This window comes from Epargyreus clarus, unplaced genomic scaffold, assembly GCF_041222505.1.
Source record: "Epargyreus clarus isolate Ecla_fem2 unplaced genomic scaffold, WU_Ecla_fem_2.2 ptg000010l, whole genome shotgun sequence".
Taxonomy (NCBI): Eukaryota; Metazoa; Arthropoda; class Insecta; order Lepidoptera; family Hesperiidae; genus Epargyreus; species Epargyreus clarus.
This window is the reverse complement of record NW_027332218.1, coordinates 13,280,445-13,300,909: the sequence shown is the minus strand read 5'-3', so window position 1 is coordinate 13,300,909 and position 20,465 is coordinate 13,280,445. Positions and strand designations below refer to the sequence as shown.

At 38.9% G+C, this 20,465-nt stretch overlaps 2 protein-coding genes and 1 long non-coding RNA gene across 3 annotated transcripts; 2 read left to right on the top strand and 1 right to left on the bottom strand.

Moving 5' to 3' along the window:
- Nucleotides 1–2,231: 2,231 nt before the first annotated feature.
- On the bottom strand, nt 2,232–3,246 carry LOC140745582 (uncharacterized). The gene is made up of 2 exons (XR_012102674.1): nt 2,984–3,246; nt 2,232–2,806 (listed from the first exon to the last, which is right to left on the bottom strand). It is a non-coding gene; the product is annotated as an uncharacterized LOC140745582 (long non-coding RNA).
- Nucleotides 3,247–3,482: 236 nt separating this feature from the next.
- sll (adenosine 3'-phospho 5'-phosphosulfate transporter 1) lies at nt 3,483–10,405 on the top strand. Its single transcript, XM_073077520.1, has 9 exons — nt 3,483–3,700; nt 4,517–4,627; nt 5,673–5,776; nt 5,999–6,192; nt 6,638–6,862; nt 7,442–7,592; nt 7,972–8,180; nt 9,716–9,841; nt 10,169–10,405. The coding sequence occupies exons 1-9, from the start codon at nt 3,675–3,677 to the stop codon at nt 10,301–10,303; spliced, it is 1,281 nt and encodes a 426-aa protein (XP_072933621.1). The 5' UTR covers nt 3,483–3,674; the 3' UTR covers nt 10,304–10,405.
- An 8,075-nt stretch (nt 10,406–18,480) lies between these two features.
- Nucleotides 18,481–20,193, top strand: LOC140745579 (B2 protein). The gene is made up of 3 exons (XM_073077519.1): nt 18,481–18,692; nt 19,234–19,479; nt 20,007–20,193. Exons 1-3 carry the CDS (start codon nt 18,615–18,617, stop codon nt 20,148–20,150), a joined length of 468 nt encoding a protein of 155 aa, XP_072933620.1. The 5' UTR covers nt 18,481–18,614; the 3' UTR covers nt 20,151–20,193.
- Nucleotides 20,194–20,465: the final 272 nt, after the last annotated feature.

Below are 20,465 nucleotides of genomic sequence, written 5' to 3'. Positions count from 1 at the left end.
TGTGTACTGTCTTCTTTTCGCGGCGGGCACCATCAGGAACCGTATATTTTTCTTGTAATACGGGCAGCTAGGCTCGTCGCAGCCGAGCACCTCCGCCTCGTGGAGCGCACCACCCCGCTGCAGCAGCTCGTCGCCCAGCACCAGCCGCCGCGCGCACGCCAGCAGGCACGGCCCGCACAGAGCCACAGCGCACATTGCCGCCAAAAACTCCAAAATAAACATCACAACTTCATACCACATCGTGAAAGGAAATGTGGCACGCACTGATACGACTCAATTCCATTTGTGTAAATAAAGTTTCTGAAGATTTTAATTGTAATGTGAGCACGACTATAAAAATAAATACACAATGGTGTATAAATTATTCAAAAATAAGTATATTAATGATTTCAACTTCGTATAAAATATCAGGTGTTGTTATGTATTATAACATATTGACGTCTCTATAAAAGTTTATTCATAATTTATTGTTAAGTTGCCAAAAAATATACAGTGCAAACGTATTATATACTTCCTCCTTCCAGCAGTCCCTTTAAATGAGGCGTATTTCCTTATCCTTTAGGTAAGTTAATGGTTTTAGTGCTTTTTGCTTCCAAAAATAATTAGATTTAGAACTGAAACAAAAGCCTTAAAAAATAGGTGTAATGTTTTATTGACGCCTCCAAGACACTCGCATAAAGTTAGTAATGCTGCAATTTATAAGATATTTAAGTTCAATAGTTTTAGTTTTTATTCTGAATTTCTCTGTTCAAACTCTGGGGTATCCATCAACCAAGTCACATGTGATTTTACTCAAGTGGGCCTCTAGCTCCAGTTAAGGGCTCGAACACAAAACTGCGATGCGACGCGATGCGAATTCGCAACGCAGAAAATTGCGATGCGAATTGCTGCGATGCGATATCGTGCGGCGTAGCGTCTCTCAGGGTGACCAACAACAACAACCACTGTGCGATGCGAATCAATTCGCAAGTTCTTGCGATGCGTCGAGGGAGCTCGCAGATTTTTGCGATGCGACGTCGCATCGCAGTTTTGTGTACGAACCCTAAAGTTGGTTAGAAATTTTTATCCATTACTAAGTTGGTAACAGTGTTTACTTCACATCACATAAATTGACTTTGTTTGATACAATAAAGAGTTGGTATTTTATTAAATTGTAAATGTGGTTCGTAGATCACATTTTCAACTTTCTACAATGCGGTCGACCTCAGGTAGGAATATCTAATCCTATCTGGGAGTAATTACAAATGTTCATGGGTGGCACTGCGGCAGTAGCCACTTGTAATAACATCTAGTGTAACTACTCTCATATTATAGAAAATTGAAAAATATTGTAGAAAATTTGTAATGAAAACCCTTCAGGTACGAAACTTTTGGTGAATAATAGTATTTAAAATTGTTTATCTCCTTTTTTCTTACAAATTGAAAAAGAGCTATAGTATACTAATTGGCTACTTGACACTTTTTGGGAAAGTGTTGTAATGAATTAGTATACGTATTATATATGCCTTTCATTGATCACTTTTTCGAAAAAAGGGCTATTTATTCATAAAAAACAAAGTTTATTTACGGTGAACGGAACGTCGCGTTAAATCAGGCGGTCAAGTGTCATTTTGTGGCGACACGTCATTATACTGTAAACAAACAACGCTCGGAAGAAAATAGGGAGTTATTTAGCTTTTATAACTAAAATTGAAATAAATGACAAGTTATAAGACGTGTGCAGTGACGATGTGTACAAGTACGATCGCTAAATATCCTAACAAATTTGCTTATATACACGTTCCTAAACTGAAATCTCATAAACGTTAAAAGAACTTGCAGACAGAGGATTCAAACATATAATAGAAGTATTAATGAGAAAAAAGAATAAGGAGTGATTCCTCTACTCTAAATCATCAAACCCGGATGTAATCAGAACAAAACAGCAAGTTAAAGTATTAATATATTTCATATATTATAAAGATGTCTACAATAAGAATAGAGTTAGAATAGTATTAGTTAAGAATAGAATAAATGAATTAAAAGACGTCTACGAGAATTCTCTATTTTAAGGCCTCATTCTGTAATTAATAAGAAACAAACTATTTCGATGACTGAGTTATTATTACTTGTGCACGGATTAACTTACAGGACTGTATAATTAAAAATACATGATTTGCTAATTTTAATCATTTATTAACCGACTGCTTTGTTTGTTAGGTTTATATGGGTCTATTATTGAGTACACACCATAGAACTTTTGTATATATTTATCATTATATGTTACATTTACAATATTTACTACAGATAACCTCAAAGCATTTTGAAGCTGTTATTTTCTTGTATATTGAAGCTCTTGCTAAGCTGAATTTTTGTGCTGCTTGAGTGTGTACTTTCTTCATTTTTTAAATTATTTTCTGTAACAACTAGATATATAATTTTTATCATTGTCATTTTGAGAAATCTGTAGTGCAATAACAGCAACAGTATGGTCTTTATCCTTCCTTCATCTTGTTACTCAAGTAAAGAACTACTATTTCCCATTTCCTTTACTTTATGTACTTCAGAGTGCTGACCACCTTTGAAACTTTTGGTTCCTCACTTTCTTTGACTCCACATTAAATGATGTTTGTTGCATCCTTGGGAGGCAGGACAGTCATCACATTTAACAATACTTTGTTTTTCATGTACAGTCATGGACACTGAGCATCACTTTTGATGTACCTTGTATTCAGGACAACTTTTACTTTTCATGAAATACAAACTTGCCTGCCTCTTAAACTGCACATACCCTATAGCGTCGTTACTATACGAGTGTCGCGAAGATCTGAAAATATAAATATAACCAATAAATAACCTTAGAGCAGTTCACATAAGAATATAAGTATAGTTTAAAAAGCTTGATAATCACTTAAAGACAACCTTTCTTCTATCGGAAATCGGTTAAGAAATGTTTTAACTGTCCGAAATGATTAAATGTAAATATAAAGAATATTTTACTTACGTTGTTTATTTGTGATTTCCATAGGTTATTTCACGGAAGTTTTTGTATTCATTTTTATTTATTGTATTGTATATCTTCTTTAAGCAGATTCACGCTATCAGCTTTAATATACTGTGGATTCATTTCGGTTCACAACATAAATTCAACCAACTCAACAACAGCAAACGATATCATTTTTATTTGTCTTGTTTATTATGCATGTGGTGACGTCACCTGACATTTAAGGCAGCACTGTCGCCGTTTTGGGATTTAAAATCCACAGATATAAAATCGAAAATTTCTTTTAAAAAATTAAAATACTTAGAACGTATTAAAAATTAAACTAAATACTGCATAATTTATGTTTACTTATAAGCTATCATTTCGATCATATTTCATATTTTATTGTTATTAGTGTCATGTACCCAATTGCGTTAGTCAGAAAAAATAGAAAAACCATCAATGACATTTTCACAAAATTGTAAACGTCAACGTCAATTTGACACTTCAATAGTTTGTGTCAAACTGTCAACTATTCAAGTTGTCATGTGAATTCATATCGTGAATCGTGATAAAAGATGTGAGCGGTGCGGATATGGAGATAATTGTTTATTAACCGACTATGCATTTAAATTAAAATATATTAAGAATAGTTTTACCTTACATATCCACAGTATTATCAGCAAAATCGTGATAGTGATTAAGTTATAAAATGCCGAAACCCGAATACGTCGTTGGGTGAGTTTATACATTCGTAATTTAAAACATAATAAAACGGCGGGCTGATAAGCAAACAAACATAATTGGAGAGTTTGGAGGCCGACGTCAACGCTGGAATACCTATCGCTGAAACGAGTTAAATTTTTAATTAGTACGAGCGCATTGAACATGTATGTATTAAAAAAGTTACATGCTAGCTCGAATTACTTCGATGTGTATTGTCGCCGTATGCAAAATATCCAATTTCATAGATGTAGCTTTCTAATGCCTAGGAATTGACCTAAATTATTTTACAAGAATGTTACGGACATAAAAATGTCATATCTATCACATTTTTATTGGTAAAGAAAAATGATATTTATAATATAATGATGTACAAGTATTTTATTTTAAATTTCAATAAATTTGAAACTTTAATAAAGGCATATAAGTAAATTTGTTCTTATCATAGTATAAGAATATTAATTGTATCTTCATTTTTTAATTTTATTTTATAAAATATTCAATGATAGTCAACAGACATAGATTAAGCTAGTACCTATTCACTTTATTGATTTTAATTTGTGAAACTGGTTATTCAAAAATAGGAAGTGGATGTGGTATAGGATTTGTGGCATAGAATTGTTATAGTATAGTTCACACCAAACTGCTAGTTTGCTCTGAAGTTGTTGCGAGCAGGTGTAGTCATACAATTTGCTGTGGCGACGCGATTCATTTCTATATTCAGAGCGGACTAGCTGTTTTACGTAGACTATAACATCATAAAATCAGTTGAGGTAAGACTTTTTATATGTAAAGAAGTATCTTTAGATTACTGTGTTACTAATTGTTCAGGTTGGTGCTAGTGGGGTGTGTGCTGCTGACATGGTTCTGTGGGAACTTGTACAAGCATCTGCTGGAAGCCTATGAGCAGACCGGTACACTCACAGATTCAGAGTATTCCTGGTTAGTAACTCTGATTTAAATTTGTATAACAACTCAAAGTTTAGGGAAACACCAAAACATTGAGTTATAAAGTTTTTGACTTGTGAAGGGTTTTAAACTTAATTTAATATTTAAGGTATCTTATGGAGTATTAGATCCATTGTAACTAATTTGGAGTTAGAGAGCTATAAGTTCCAAATTATCGATGTGTAATATATAAAATATTTGTATGTTTGGTGGTTCAATTATTTTTTTTGAGTTGTGGAGGGAAAGTATGTACTGAAATGACTTTTAGGAACTCACTATTTATTTTGATTTATGGAGAGTTTAGATTTGAAGTACTAGAGGTTTTGAGACATAAAGGTTAAACAAGACGTTTTTTCAAGTGATAACTATAGGTTTTCAACTTATCAGGGTTCCAATTAACCCTTACAGGGTTTCATGCCACTGTATCAAAATTTGTAACACCTTTAATATGTAAGTGATAACTGCATGATGCAATAAAAATTATGATTATGATTATGAATTATAATAATTATAGTTATACAATAGTATTGAATGTAAATACTTTTTAAACCATATAATTATATTGTTATAAGACAATTTATTTAATAAATATTATAAACTAATTTAAAAAAATATAAACAAAATGATCTTAACACATTTTGCATCTTTCATGTTTATCTTGAATTTATTACTTCCTTGCTGTTGACAATCCGTCTTCTCAATACAATAAGAGTTCAAGTTCAAAAGTTATCTTATTCTGTGTGTAAAATGTTTTTTGCACAAATTTTCCTTACACATGTTATTTTTTATAAGTTAGTTTAAGGAAACTTGTAGAAATGTAGTCTGCCAAATCCAAACCATTCATCTTGTATTGTAAATTGTAATTAATATTTTTTGAAATAAATAAGATTGGCACAAATACAGTAAATAAAGCAGTGTATATCATCATTAAAACAATGATATTAAATTATATACTAGAAGAATACAATAGGCTTTGTTATTAAATATTGCACTCAATTTAAGATTTGCTGATGTTAAAAATGGTTGTGTATGATTTCAGGGTATTCCGGCTACTGTTGAATCTAGTTGGATACTCCACAATCCTATTACCAGGATTCCTTCTCTATAAGTACCTGAAAAAATCCAACTATTTTGATAAGATTGGTAAGCCTTATTTATGTCCCCACCGTGCCAATAATTCTATCTTATCAAAATGTGTCATTGATTTTATATTATATTCTTTAAATCAATTATTTTAATTAGTCAACACCATTCGCCGCTATTTAAGTAATTGCCCAGTAGTCTGCAAGTCGCATGTCTATTGACGTAATTGTAATCTAAGTTGAGATAACACATTTGTAACCATTTTTTTCTAAACTATTCCAGCCAACACTGGTCGTGTATACAAGGTCCTATACGCATGTTTCGGTGACCATGCAGAGCGGCTACCGGAGACTACCAAACTGCCGAAGGTCGAGGAGTCCTCCCATACAGAGAGCATGGAGCTGGCCTTCTGCTTCACGGGACTTATGGGCGCCTACCTGGTGTGGGGGCTGTTGCAGGAGAAGATTATGACACAGGTGATGCTTATATAAGATGATGTTGAACCAATTGATAACTTTCGAGAGAACATTGTTTACTTCGTCATAATTATTTAACTGTTTTTTAATCTTAAGTAAAAGTGAAGTGCCATCTGCAAACATTACAATCTCGTGATTGTCCCCTATATAGTTATTAGTGATGATAGTAATAATGCTATATGCAGATAATATTTCTTAAATGAACAAAGGAATTTATTCTCTTACGGCAACATAAAAATGATAGCACACTAATCTTTTTTGGGCTTGATTATAGATGTTCATGAGTAGTAATGGTCACGTACGATCAGGTAGACTGCATGCCATTATGCTACTATGAAAAAAAAAGAAAAAACGTAGGTCAATCATGTTCTATTGTGCAATAGCAAACAATTTAAAAAAAAAATTCAAAATCTGACATCTTATATAAATTGTCTGAACTCCCCAGAACTACGTGATGCCAGACGGCAGCTTGGTCCGCTTCGACGACTCCCAGTTCCTGGTGTTCATCAACCGGCTACTGGCCTTCATCATCGCGGTCACTCACCTACTGTACACACGACAACCGCTCGTGATGGCGCCGCTCTACAAGTTCTCATACTGCTCCCTCACTAACATCATCAGCGCTTGGTGCCAGTATGAGGCGCTGAAGTACGTCAGCTTTCCGACACAGGTGAGTGGTTTTTACGTTATGTGTGTGTTATTGTTAGATACTATCACATAGACCACATTAATATTAAATAATTGTGATAACGATGAAAATAAGAAAAACTCTTAAAAAGCGTGTCTTCTTGTAGGAATGCACTTAAGATATTATACTTCTTTTAATACAATACAATAATATACATTTAATGTAATAATATACAAAAGTGTGCTAATGACAATGTCATTAGTGTGTATATGCGAATGAAGTGATAATTTTACAAAACAAAAAATTACTATACAATAATTACTACTAAAAATCTAAAAAAATATATATATTTCGGCGGAACTTGCAATATTTAGTAGTCGGTAGAACTTGCAATTAATGTTGTCTGAAAAACGTTATTCATAATATTTTTCAATACCCCAGAAGTAACGAAAAAAAAAATAACCGATAATTATAAAGCTCGCTCCACAATCCACAGAAAAACCTGATTCGTATAAGCTTTTCTCGCGATAATGTGGAACGGGCTTAAGTTTCCCTGTAGGTAACATAAATAATTATTTTAAATGAAACCAGTTCACTTAGTTCATCCTTACCAATGTCCAGGTGCTATCGAAGTCGTGCAAGGTGATCCCGGTGATGCTGATGGGCAAGCTGGTGTCGCGCAACAAGTACTCGGCGTACGAGTACGTCACCGCGATGCTCATCTCCGTCGGCATGGTGCTCTTCATGTTCGGCAGCCATGATGATTATGCTGGTGAGGAAAATTTTTTTTTCATTTTGTTTTGGGACTAACAGCGGAATAAAAGGTAAATTTTTGTGCAATACAGACTAGACATTTAGTTGATGAAAAAAAAAAAAAAAGATTTGTACGAATGATAGCAACTTCTTGCATAATTGGAACATATTAAAGTAATGTAGTTTTTTTTTTTGGTATACGAGTGTGATTCATTGTTTGATTTCAATAAAAAAAAATTAGTGTGAAAAATTAAATAATTAGATTTATTGATTTAAGATAGCGTTTCCTAGAGGAAATGCCGAATTATTATGACTTATAATATGATAATCTAATTAGATTGATAAGCTTAGTTTTGTCAATGAATGTTAGAGTCTATGTGTGCGTCGCTCGTGCGCAGTGTCAGCGGCGACGTCGGCGTCGGGGCTGTGCCTGCTGGCGCTGTACATGGCGTGCGACAGCTTCACCGCCACCTGGCAGGCCGCGCTGTTCCGCGCGCACCCGCTGCGCCCGCCGCACATGATGGCCGCCGTCAACCTCTGCTCCGCCGCGCTCGCCGCCGCCGCGCTCGCGCACCGCGCCGCCGCGCCGCGCACGCTGCTGCTGCAGGTACCCCCGCCCCCCGCCCCCCTGTCCCCCTGTCCCCCTGCCGCCGCACATGATGGCCGCCGTCAACCTCTGCTCCGCCGCGCTCGCCGCCGCCGCGCTCGCGCACCGCGCCGCCGCGCCGCGCACGCTGCTGCTGCAGGTACCCCCGCCCCCCGCCCCCCTGTCCCCCTGTCCCCCTGCCGCCGCACATGATGGCCGCCGTCAACCTCTGCTCCGCCGCGCTCGCCGCCGCCGCGCTCGCGCACCGCGCCGCCGCGCCGCGCACGCTGCTGCTGCAGGTACCCCCGCCCCCCGCCCCCCTGTCCCCCTGTCCCCCTGCCGCCGCACATGATGGCCGCCGTCAACCTCTGCTCCGCCGCGCTCGCCGCCGCCGCGCTCGCGCACCGCGCCGCCGCGCCGCGCACGCTGCTGCTGCAGGTACCCCCGCCCCCCGCCCCCCTGTCCCCCTGTCCCCCTGCCGCCGCACATGATGGCCGCCGTCAACCTCTGCTCCGCCGCGCTCGCCGCCGCCGCGCTCGCGCACCGCGCCGCCGCGCCGCGCACGCTGCTGCTGCAGGTACCCCCGCCCCCCGCCCCCCTGTCCCCCTGTCCCCCTGCCGCCGCACATGATGGCCGCCGTCAACCTCTGCTCCGCCGCGCTCGCCGCCGCCGCGCTCGCGCACCGCGCCGCCGCGCCGCGCACGCTGCTGCTGCAGGTACCCCCGCCCCCCGCCCCCCTGTCCCCCTGTCCCCCTGCCGCCGCACATGATGGCCGCCGTCAACCTCTGCTCCGCCGCGCTCGCCGCCGCCGCGCTCGCGCACCGCGCCGCCGCGCCGCGCACGCTGCTGCTGCAGGTACCCCCGCCCCCCGCCCCCCTGTCCCCCTGTCCCCCTGCCGCCGCACATGATGGCCGCCGTCAACCTCTGCTCCGCCGCGCTCGCCGCCGCCGCGCTCGCGCACCGCGCCGCCGCGCCGCGCACGCTGCTGCTGCAGGTACCCCCGCCCCCCGCCCCCCTGTCCCCCTGTCCCCCTGCCGCCGCACATGATGGCCGCCGTCAACCTCTGCTCCGCCGCGCTCGCCGCCGCCGCGCTCGCGCACCGCGCCGCCGCGCCGCGCACGCTGCTGCTGCAGGTACCCCCGCCCCCCGCCCCCCTGTCCCCCTGTCCCCCTGCCGCCGCACATGATGGCCGCCGTCAACCTCTGCTCCGCCGCGCTCGCCGCCGCCGCGCTCGCGCACCGCGCCGCCGCGCCGCGCACGCTGCTGCTGCAGGTACCCCCGCCCCCCGCCCCCCTGTCCCCCTGTCCCCCTGCCGCCGCACATGATGGCCGCCGTCAACCTCTGCTCCGCCGCGCTCGCCGCCGCCGCGCTCGCGCACCGCGCCGCCGCACCGCGCACGCTGCTGCTGCAGGTGTTCGACCGCATTTGCTCTTTAACTACGTCTGCGCGCAACAACTTCAGAGCGGACTAGAACTTTGGCGCGAACTATACAAACAATAAATATTTTAGTTTTTGTTTTTTCAATAGTTGAGTAATAAATACGTGTATATCACCAGCACCCAGTGTTCCTGGCAGACTGCCTGGTGTTGTCGGCGAGCTCCGCGCTGGGGCAGCTGCTCATCTACCGCACCATCGCGCGCTTCGGCGCCGTCGTCTTCACCATCATCATGACGCTCAGACAGGTACGAACTGCACTCATATAGTTTGTTCAACGTGGTGCCGTTGATTTGTTTGTAGGCATATGTATGTTTGCACGATGTTGACGTTGTAAACTTTGTTCACATTTGTAGACATATTTTTTTTGCGGACATAAAAAAATATAAATATTAAAATACCTAGCAACGCATCTGTTGTCACCCTCAGGCAGAAATCTAATCTTATCTGGGGCTAATTATGAATGTTCATGGGTGCCATTACCCACTTATTATCTGATGAACTGCATGCTCGTTTGCCACCTCAATATTATAAAACAAAATCTGTGAATGTAACTAGAGCCGTGTATGTGTCAGGCGGTGTCGATCCTGGTGTCGTGCGCGGTGTACGGGCACGCGGTGTCGCCGCGCGGCGCGCTGGGCGTGGCGCTCGTGTTCGCCGCCGTGCTGCTCCGCCTGCACTGCCGCCGCCGCGCCGCCAGGACCAACTGAACCACTCCCGGCTAACAGCGGCCTCGCTGCCTCACGGAGACATCGGGCACAGAGCCTCACGGATACTTAAGCCCGCGACATGCTAGCGGGAAACTCGATTCGAGACGAATCGGGTTTCTCTCGCGCTCTTGCAAGATACTCGCGAGAATGTAGAGCGGGCTTTGGGCCACGTAAACATCGCGTTATTACTCCTTCCCCCCGCGCCGCCCCGCCGCTTTATATAAATGGTCACAAATATACGTACCGCGTGACATCGCCCTACATTTCACGATAGGTGACGGTTACAAACATCGACCGCACCGCACCGTTCATATCGAGGCGACTGTCATGGGAAACTCATATAAAATGAATACGGAACCTCTCTCCCCGACATACACAGGACCATACCGAGCCTCAGACATCGCCAATTATCGTATCTAGGGATGGCGATTCTTCGGCGATGAAATCAATTTTAAAATTGATTCCAATCGAAACCTAAACAATCAATCAATCAAAGTATTGAAGACTAGAAAATTAAACTAGAAAAATCTCTGATATATATTATTTTAAGGTTTAAGCTGAAAAAAGATCGTCCATCTTCCGTGCCGTCAATCAAAATCTAAAATTTACACCCCTAAGTGTATCATCCCAGAAATGCCAACAATGGCCCTAAGAAAAACAAAAACATAACGAAAAACAAAGTAAAGTGAATAACAACTTTAATAAGATTACAAACTCCGTACCCATGGGGCAATAAAACAATAGTTAAAATGTATTGTGCTCTTCCGTACTTCAGACCTCATGGACAGCGTAGTGTATAGTCCGCGCTAAACTTTTAGTTCGCTCTGAAGTTGCGAATGCTGAATGCGGTTAAACAAAACCACAGGCATACACTCCATAGCAACGTAAGCGCCCATTAACGCAGCTGTGCTCGTGGGTGAGGGCGGGCAGCGGAGGGTGCAGTTTGATATTGCGACGAGACTCGTTACTATATTCAGAGCGAACTAGAAGTTTGGTGCGGACTCTACCATTGTATAACCCATTTGTATCGACACCATCACATATAAGCAGGCATAGTAACTCACCACAAATAATTAAAACTGTTTAATAGTAAATATTGTTAAAAAAATACATATCATTCATCATAATAATAATCATCATAATAACACAAAAATATTAATGATTTATTATCTGCGCCTTCCGGCTCTGATAAACGTTATTTTATGAATGACATCATTTTGTATAAATCAAAGTGATCATTGATAAGAGAGCAGCGGAAGCGTACTCTCTTTCACTGACTCGACGGTACGGCCTGTAATCTTCTGTAGTCTGCTTTACCTCAGACATTTTTGAATACAGATCCAATTCCATAAGTTAGTAATTAAATGACTTAATACAATTTATTGTAACAAATTACATCAGTATGTATAGTCCCTCAGTAATGTACTAAGAATCTTATAAAAGACGTTAAAGTGTAATAACGTCTTTCCCTTCGGCCCTCTATATAAGTCATTAATAAAAAGTGTGACAAGAATGGACTATGAGTTGTGTGAAGTTGGGATCGGATTAGTGTTAATATTGAAGAGAAAGGACATTCCAATATGGAAAAATCAAATACGTCACATATCATTGTTGGTAATTGATCAACTTGTGTTTGAATGACATGAATATTGTAATGTTTCTTATGATGTACAGCATTAAGATACTCGTGAAGCCTCCGAATGACTATGCGAAATATGTAAACACTACGTATGAATACAGACGAATAATCTTTTAATTTATTCTAAAGATCGACACTGTAACGGTATTGACGAGTTATCGTAACCAGTACCGACATACGAGTAACTTATTTGTATTGATATTCGCGCCTATTCGTTTGTACTTGGCGAGCATCTAAATGTTGCAATATATAAGCTTATCCTACAGAGGCAATAGTTTTTAGTATAAAATGTACATGAAAAATGTATTGAATGAAAAGCAATGTATAATTCTGGTTGTCACTATAATAATATGTTCTAGTATGATTGTAGGAACAACCTATGGTAATGTAAATATAAAAACTTATACTGTATGTCTCATGGCTGGCCACAAATATACGTATGTTGAAAGAGAAGTAATATAGACTTAGGACGTAATAAATATGAGTAAGGGTTCATTTATATCCACCGATATTGAACGTGCCAGATATGTACGTAAGTTGCAAATAATAACATATTTTTGCACAGTATGTATAACATATTTATAGTCTGACAAACTTGCCCGGGAATCGACCGTGCTCCGAGAGTCTCGGGGCTCGTATAATGCAAGATTTTGAGAAAAATTCGATAGCGTGATTCAGAATAAGTGTAGCGCCATCTCTTGACGATTAGTGAGAAGTCGCCACAGCGGTTTTCGAAAACTAGTGAAACATATAGTTATACTTTTTGTTTGCAACGATATATGTCTGGCACGCTTAATGATGTAGTAACGAATACGTAAGTAAACTGTAAACGAATCAAGAGTCTATTCACCTTAAGTAGGTCTGTTATAAAATAAAATTAGTTGTCAGGTCATATTTATAACTTATTTTATCACCTCGTCGTTGGTATTATGTGTCTACCAAATAAATAACCGACCGATACAATATGTCACAGAATTTGGCTAATGAGAATGGAGGATTATAATACGTATGCCTATTATTTACGTATTGGGGCTAAAACATAAATGATAAAACGTCGCATTAGGACATGATGCAAGCAAGTCACCATATGATGTCGAGACGTGGTAATCTACGACCTGCGACGTAAAAAAGGACTTATACTAGGACACTTAGGAAAAAACGACGCATATTTGATTGTATATGATGCACTCGTAGATTACCACGACACGACTACGATGTCATTGTCACGATGCGACGTAGTATCGTATGGCAAATTTTTGTCCTTTCTTATGTGTCGGTTATAAAACATTTTTTTTTTATAATATAAGAGTAGCAGACGAGCATGCAGTCCAACTGATGGTAAGTGGCTACTGCCGCCCATGGACATCTGTAATTATATAGATTAGATCGGATTAGATATTCCTACCTGAGGTCGGCCACAGATGCGCCACTACCCCTGAGGACTAAGCTGGAACGCCTCGGAAAAGTCTGTCTCCCTTACCACACCCTTCAAACCGGAACACAGCAGCGCCTACACTGCTGTTATTAGGTAGAAATAGGTGTGGCGGTGGTGCCGCCGGAGTCGAACCACAAAGGGTTCCACCACCTTCTAATAATCGGAATCGGTTATAATCGGAAGATGTAAACTTAATCTTGACTTTGAAATTTTATCAATAGTATACTTGTGATATGAAGAATGGTCTCTCTTGAATAGACTGTGCAATATATGGTATTCACGCACACTACAAATAATTTCAAATTGTTTGACTTAGTATAGTTTAAAGTTTGTGTGCACTTATTCACGTGTGTTTTTAATAAATTTATAAACAAAAAATCCTAGAAAATACCTTTACAGGGGATCTATTTGAACTATTCAGTTTCAGATAAGGATATATTGAATTTATACGTAATGATTTAAGAAATTATATATATCGATAATATCGCTCCATCAATTATCTTCAATTACCGGCTAAGTGTAGGTCTCAGACGCACACTTCGGGTTCCGTACCATTAGTTGAGTAACCGTTTCCAAAAAGTACTCAGCAGCATTTGAGATCAAACATAATTTTGCTCCGTCAGAAGACTATGTTGGAATGTTGTAAGTAAACATTATTCACTACAGCAATATGGTCTGCTGTAATAAGGCAGATGTAATGGTGGTGTCTGTGATTCTGCCACATGAAAATCTATTGTTGTAAATTTGATTTTTATGTACACTAAAGCTCATGACAAACTAGTGGAAATGGTCACAAACATTTTAAACTTAATAAACGTATATATTTTTAAACATATGGATATGTATATAATTTACTATTAACTTCCGGTCTAAAACTACCTATTTAATTGTATATAAGATGTTTCTTTCTTTTTGGAAATACGAAAGAATACTGTAATATCTCGCCTCGAATAAGTTTATATTAGTCGCCTATACGTTAGTAAGTCATAATATATGTACATATTTTTATTTATAATGTTAAATGGAATAACAAAATTGAAATAAACGTAAGATTTTAATGAAAGTTATTAAAAAAAATATTTGACTTATAATTAGGATCAAATCAGTACGCCTATAAGTATAAGTATTTACTATGTTGAAATTATCTTATTTTAAATGAATTAAAATTGTAGATACATTTATTTTTAGATGTTACTTTATGTAAAACATATTTTGAAACTTGTGGTCACTCGTCAATTTGTGGATATAAAATACTGATAACACCTTCTGAAAATTGAAATTAAAAAAAGTTATATTCATACCGATGTCTTGAAGTTTATTTTTCCTTTTATTGTATATAAAACAAATTATTATGATTAGTATTCGCTGTCCTGCGGTCTATACGACCATATAGAATGTCGTCAATTTGTACGAAAAAATCTGTTCACAAGCAATAGAGAAAAATGTACTGAACTCTTGTCTTTACCTATTTATATTTACTTCTTTCTCTTTATTTTATTACTGTGTACCTCAAGTCTTGATTGTAATGATCTAGCAATACCATTATACTTACTAGCAGGTATTGTGTATATTATATTACTTTTTATTTATATTAGTGATACGTAAATAAAAATGATCAGAATATACTGAAGTGAAGTAAGCGAAACTCTTTGTTTTATTTTAATGAAACCCCCTCTAAAATAAGTAACATTGAAGTGTCTATTATTTTTAAGCCTGCCATTTGTGTTAACAAAACAGAAATTCAAGTAACTTTTTTTTTAAATTGCGGCTCCCTATCTTAATGACTCTTCTTGGAGTGGCATTGCAGTCTTACAACATAGCGTCGCTTGCATCGCTATTGGCCCAATGTGGATTGGCGTATGGGAAGGGTTACTGAGTTACTGGGCTTACCGTATTGGATGTTCTCAAGCCCGTAAGACCTCAGCCAAAGTTTTACGACTGCTATCCAATCAACAACGAGGACTGAGTAAAGCCGAAATAAACAGAAATGAAATGAAATATATTTATTTTGTATAGCCCAACGGCGGCACTTACAAATTGTCAGTTACAATATTTTTCTTAAACTACTACCGGATCGGAACGCGACCTCTCGAACACTAATACTGCTGCTCTCGTCACTAATACATTTCCCTATTCACTTTGATTGGCTCCAACACTGCGTATCAATAAATAAAACCAATGTACCAACGTGTAGCATGTATACTTGTATATTGTTGTATAAAGTGAAATAACTGGTGGATGACCTGGGCTACGCTCAACATAGTGATCTCTATTTTTTTCTGTTCCTACTGCACTTATGTATTGAGCATTACTTAGCAGCTCCTTCCCCAGTAATGATGGGATTCAACTGAGAGCAAATTTAGCATTACTTTTATTTCAAGTGCATGCAGAGGCATACCGTAAAAGTATAGGGAACAGTAGAATATTTAAGGGAGATATACCTACTCGTAGTTTTGCGCTACGCACCGATCGACTTACTCTTCTGTGGCATTTATAGGAAAACTTAATTAGGGAATTAATATACCGGGAATATTTTTGTAAGTTACCACGAAAGAAGGAAGACAATATGTAACCTTATTCCATATTTGAGTGAAGAAAATAATTTCATACGTCAATTTTGATGGGAATAATATGAAATCGTTGTAGTATCGAATTATGTTATTTTATGGGATTGTTTAGCCAAAATGTTGTGGCTAGCAAATCCCATAAGAATAAACAGCTATTTTGAGTTTAGACAGTTTCAAGCCGTGCTTTTCGAAAAGTAATTCTTCTTATGGTAAGAAAATTGTAATAACTCAGATTGTATACGTAAATGACCGTATGCTATTTTGCTATTGTCTGAAGGAAGAATATTTATCAGATTGCCCCAGACTGTATATGTGAATTTTTATATTATGTTTAATGTACTTTATTTATTTTTTGATACGCTCTAAAGCTTAATTTGTTTCATGAATTTAGCACATTATTTTTGTTTTGGTAGCACGAGCACGAGATATTGGAGACAGGAATTATTTTAAATAGCATCCTCAACATATTTTTGTGCGATTGCCTTTTGAAAGTACCTGTGTCTCATTCTGTAGCAGGAAAGCAGCCCTGCAGCTCAAACGATTTGAGAGATTTGAATATATTATGAAGTGTCGTTGGATTCGACTAAATTATAAGGGACATAGGCTATATTTTGTAACAGTCGGGTGTTTGTTTTATTAATACGCTAGTCTTATTTACAGTTTCGTTTTCCGTATTTGAAAAAATGTTATTTATATCTACGTTATAGGCGATTAATTATATTATTATTATTATATAATATATATTATAAACTGTCATTATTACTTGTCATTATTAATAATTGTCAATGTCGATCTTTAGTAGGCAAAATGCTAGACTGATTGATTTTTATAAGGGGAATCAGTAAGTAAGTAAGTTCGTATGGTTGCAGTGGTGCGCGGTGGTGGCGCAGGCGGCGCTGGCGGCGCTGCTGGCGCTGGGCGCGGCGCCGTGCGTGCTGCAGCGCGCCTGCGCGCCGCGCCGCGCCGCCCGCCCGCCCTCCAGCGTCTGCATGCACCGCGTCAGGCCAAACAACGTATGGGACACTTATAGTATATCGTAGCTGAATTTATAAAAATAATAAAAACCTACACTTTAATATAAAAAAAAAAACATAAATAGGCAGTGGTCCCCAACACTTATACACTATATTATGCTTTAACAAAGAGAGGTCTTCCGCCGGGCTAGATGAACATGCCCGGGGAGCGATCGTGCTCCGACACTCTGTTCGGAACTTGTATATGTACAAGATGTTTAGAAAACTTTAATTGCGTGATGCAGAACACTCGTGGCACCATCTCCTGGCGAGTAGCGGGAAGTCGCTACTGTTGAATAGAGTCGCTACCTTCAGTTTTAAGAAGACCTAGAACATTGTTCATTGTATTTTTAATTAACGTTTAATAATAACATATATTAGGTAATTACTGGTCACTCTTATGAATGGTTGACTCTACCTAATTTTACTCTTACAGCAAAATCTATATGACTAAAAATTCTCCGTATTATTTTAGAGGTGCATCAACTATATGAATTCTCTTTCATTGAGCGAAGATTTTATTCTGAATACAGCTCCGTTATGAGAAATAGGAAAGTACCTAAGTAATGAAAATGATAATATCAATGACATGTGTTGTTACAGATTTGAAAAAATACAAAATATTTATTTTCAAAGACATTATTATGGAGCTAGTTTACAGAAGCATTTGGAAATTTTAGTAAGTAAGTATCTAATGTATAAATAACATAAAATAACTTAACAAATGAAGCTATCAATGATATATAAATATGTATTGATCTAATATTAAGCACCTATAAGCAAATTATGAAGATAAATATAATATTATTAATATTTCTATAACTCTACACCCAGAGATATAATAATATTATACATTTTTTGTCTCTACTTACTAAAACCGGCTACCGTCAGAAAGTAAATAATGTGAATATTTGGTGAATGATCGAATCCTGTTGTGGTTGGATGTCCGCATAGTGTTTACCAAACAACCTCCGCATTGTGTCGGCTCATATTATGCCGCCCCTACCACGAAATCTTCAAACTTTAAGATTTTGTCTCTATAATATTTTATTTTTACGCACCTGACCTATATCTGTATATAGTATGTGTTTATAGGAGCTGTGTTAATTACATTGGCTAGACTAGTCCAATAAAGTTAAACACATACAAATGCTTCGAAGCGTATTTATATTGCATTTTATTTTGCTAAATAGACCAAGTTTGGTAATGAAGACGTCTATACGAAAAATGCCCTAACATTATATACATTTCCAGGTTATAAAAAATCATATCTCCTTTACAAACGTATTCCCTTGGTACCAAACAGTGTTTGATTTACGATGCGCGCGCGTATAAATCGTCGCGTGAAGCGATGCGCGCGCGAGTGTGTCTGCAAGCGCTGCTGCGGGTGTCGTTGGCTGATGTGCTGCTGCTTTTGCCGCTGTGCCTGTCATAAGGAGAGCTACTAAGGCCATATTGCTAGCTGAAAACAAACAAAGGTCTAAGAGAGACACGCAATCGCTCAAAGATTGAAAAATCTTACCTACGTACGGGCGCCACAGTTAATAGCTACTGAAGAATAGATCTTGAAACATTTTGCTCCGGAAATTCAGACGTTATCGCATTGATCATTGTGAAGCAGCCAAATAGCCTGAAGTATAGAGGAAACAGATTGAAGATGATTTATATATTGGTTATAGCCATGCTGGCAAGCTATACGGGTTTCCAGGCAAACGCTGAATGTAAGGATTGTGTTGTAAGTTCGTATCTACAATTTACATACCTAAGTACTTAATTCAACATTATCTTTTTCAATATTTTTTTAAGGTTATTTTTTTTAAATTTGTTCCAAACAAGAGTTCGCGTTCCAAAAAGAATATTTTTTATCTAACTGTCCCAGGAAATTAATAATGATCTAAAATATAGGTAAATTAGCGAATTGTCATGTTAAGAAAATCAGTTAATTTAAATTTTATACAGATAATCTTTTTTATCAATGATACTTAGTTTAGTGGTTAAAATTCGTCTTCTCAATCTCAGTCTAAGGTTTGATCCCCAAATACGCATACTGACTTTTCAAAGTTATATGCGTATTTGAAAATAATTACTACTTTTATAACGGTGCATGAAAACATTGTGAAGACACCTATCTTTAACCTGAATCTTTAAAAAAATATCAAAGGTTTGTAAAGTGTACCAATTCGCCCTTGAGGACAGTAATGAATTGGCTACGACTTTTATTTTACTTATTTTTACTGATATTAATTTTCAATTTTTTTAATCCCAAAATATTTCAGACCCTAGGTAAGAAAGAGCGTGCGATGTTCCGCGCACACTCCGGCGAGTGCCTGGCGGAGTCGCAGGTAGACCCGAAGGTGGTGGAGTCTCTACTACACGGCCAACTGATCGACGACCCGGCGCTCCGGAGACACGTGTACTGCGTCCTTGTCAAGTGCAAGGTGATAGCGAAGGACGGCAAGCTGCAGAAGACCGCGTTGATGGCTAAGCTCGGGAATAGAGCTGATGGGAAGAATGCTACGAAGGTTTGTGTAGTTCAACAGGTATATTGTTCTGCTTAAGTAATTAATTTAATTATTTACAGGTAATAGAAACCCTTTGTGGTTCGACTCCGGAGGCACAATAACAAATAATTGTTCTATTTCTGCCTAATAAGGGTGTGGGTAAGAGATACATATTTGTCGAATATTTTTCGATCGAACCGTTCCAACTTAAACCTCAACCATAGCAACGCATCTGGGCCCAGTATCTTGTCTGGGATATGGTTACTATTGGTTACAGAAGTCCACGGGCGGCATAAGCTCTTTAGGTACCATCAGATGGTCTGTATGCTCGTTTGCTACTTCAAAATTATAAACAAGAAATATATATTTTATAGGTATGTAGCTGGGTATTATGAAAATTAAAATTAGAAAACCCTCGAGTTATTTCGATTTTTTTTCGCACAAATGATACGATATATGAAATAGTTCGCGGAATCGAACTCTCAACTTTTTCGTAACACATCTGTAAAACGCAGTTGTAATACATGTAATATTATCTACCTTTCTAGATCCTGGAGAACTGCGCAGACCAAACCGGAGACTCGCCCGAGGATCTGGCCTGGAACCTCTTCCGCTGCGGCTACGAGCGCAAGGCGGTGCTGTTCGAGTACATGCCGATAGGGGGCGCCGTGTTCGACAACGACACGCTGTAGTACTAGCCACGTTGTGGCCTAAGCACGAGTTTACAACACGAAAGAAGTTGAAAAAGAACTTTAAATTGACAGTTGTTTAAATTGTATAGCTGCATATATTAAGACAAAAATAAACAAAAACATATTAAAAAGACATTTATATCACGTAATTTTTAAATAACTCGTAAATATTTTAACAGATCATATAGGTAAAGTCATTTGTAATGTTTTAAATATCAAGTAGTCATTTCTGTTATGTTTCACGTTATTGGTTCTTTAGTTTAATTTTTTTCGTGTTGAAAACTGATGCTAAGGCCCCAAGTGACGACACACGTT

What these genes read in the sequence shown, in the direction of transcription:
- sll (XM_073077520.1), top strand. Translation starts at nt 3,675, where the DNA reads ATGCCGAAACCCGAATACGTCGTTGG. An exon ending in CAACTATTTTGATAAGATTG is followed by an intron (nt 5,777 to 5,998) that starts GTAAGCCTTATT and finishes AAACTATTCCAG; the next exon opens with CCAACACTGGTCGTGTATAC. An exon ending in CGCGCACGCTGCTGCTGCAG is followed by an intron (nt 8,181 to 9,715) that starts GTACCCCCGCCC and finishes GTATATCACCAG; the next exon opens with CACCCAGTGTTCCTGGCAGA.
- LOC140745579 (XM_073077519.1), top strand. Translation starts at nt 18,615, where the DNA reads ATGATTTATATATTGGTTATAGCCATGCTGGCAAGCTATACGGGTTTC. An exon ending in CTGAATGTAAGGATTGTGTT is followed by an intron (nt 18,693 to 19,233) that starts GTAAGTTCGTAT and finishes AAAATATTTCAG; the next exon opens with ACCCTAGGTAAGAAAGAGCG. An exon ending in ATGGGAAGAATGCTACGAAG is followed by an intron (nt 19,480 to 20,006) that starts GTTTGTGTAGTT and finishes CTACCTTTCTAG; the next exon opens with ATCCTGGAGAACTGCGCAGA.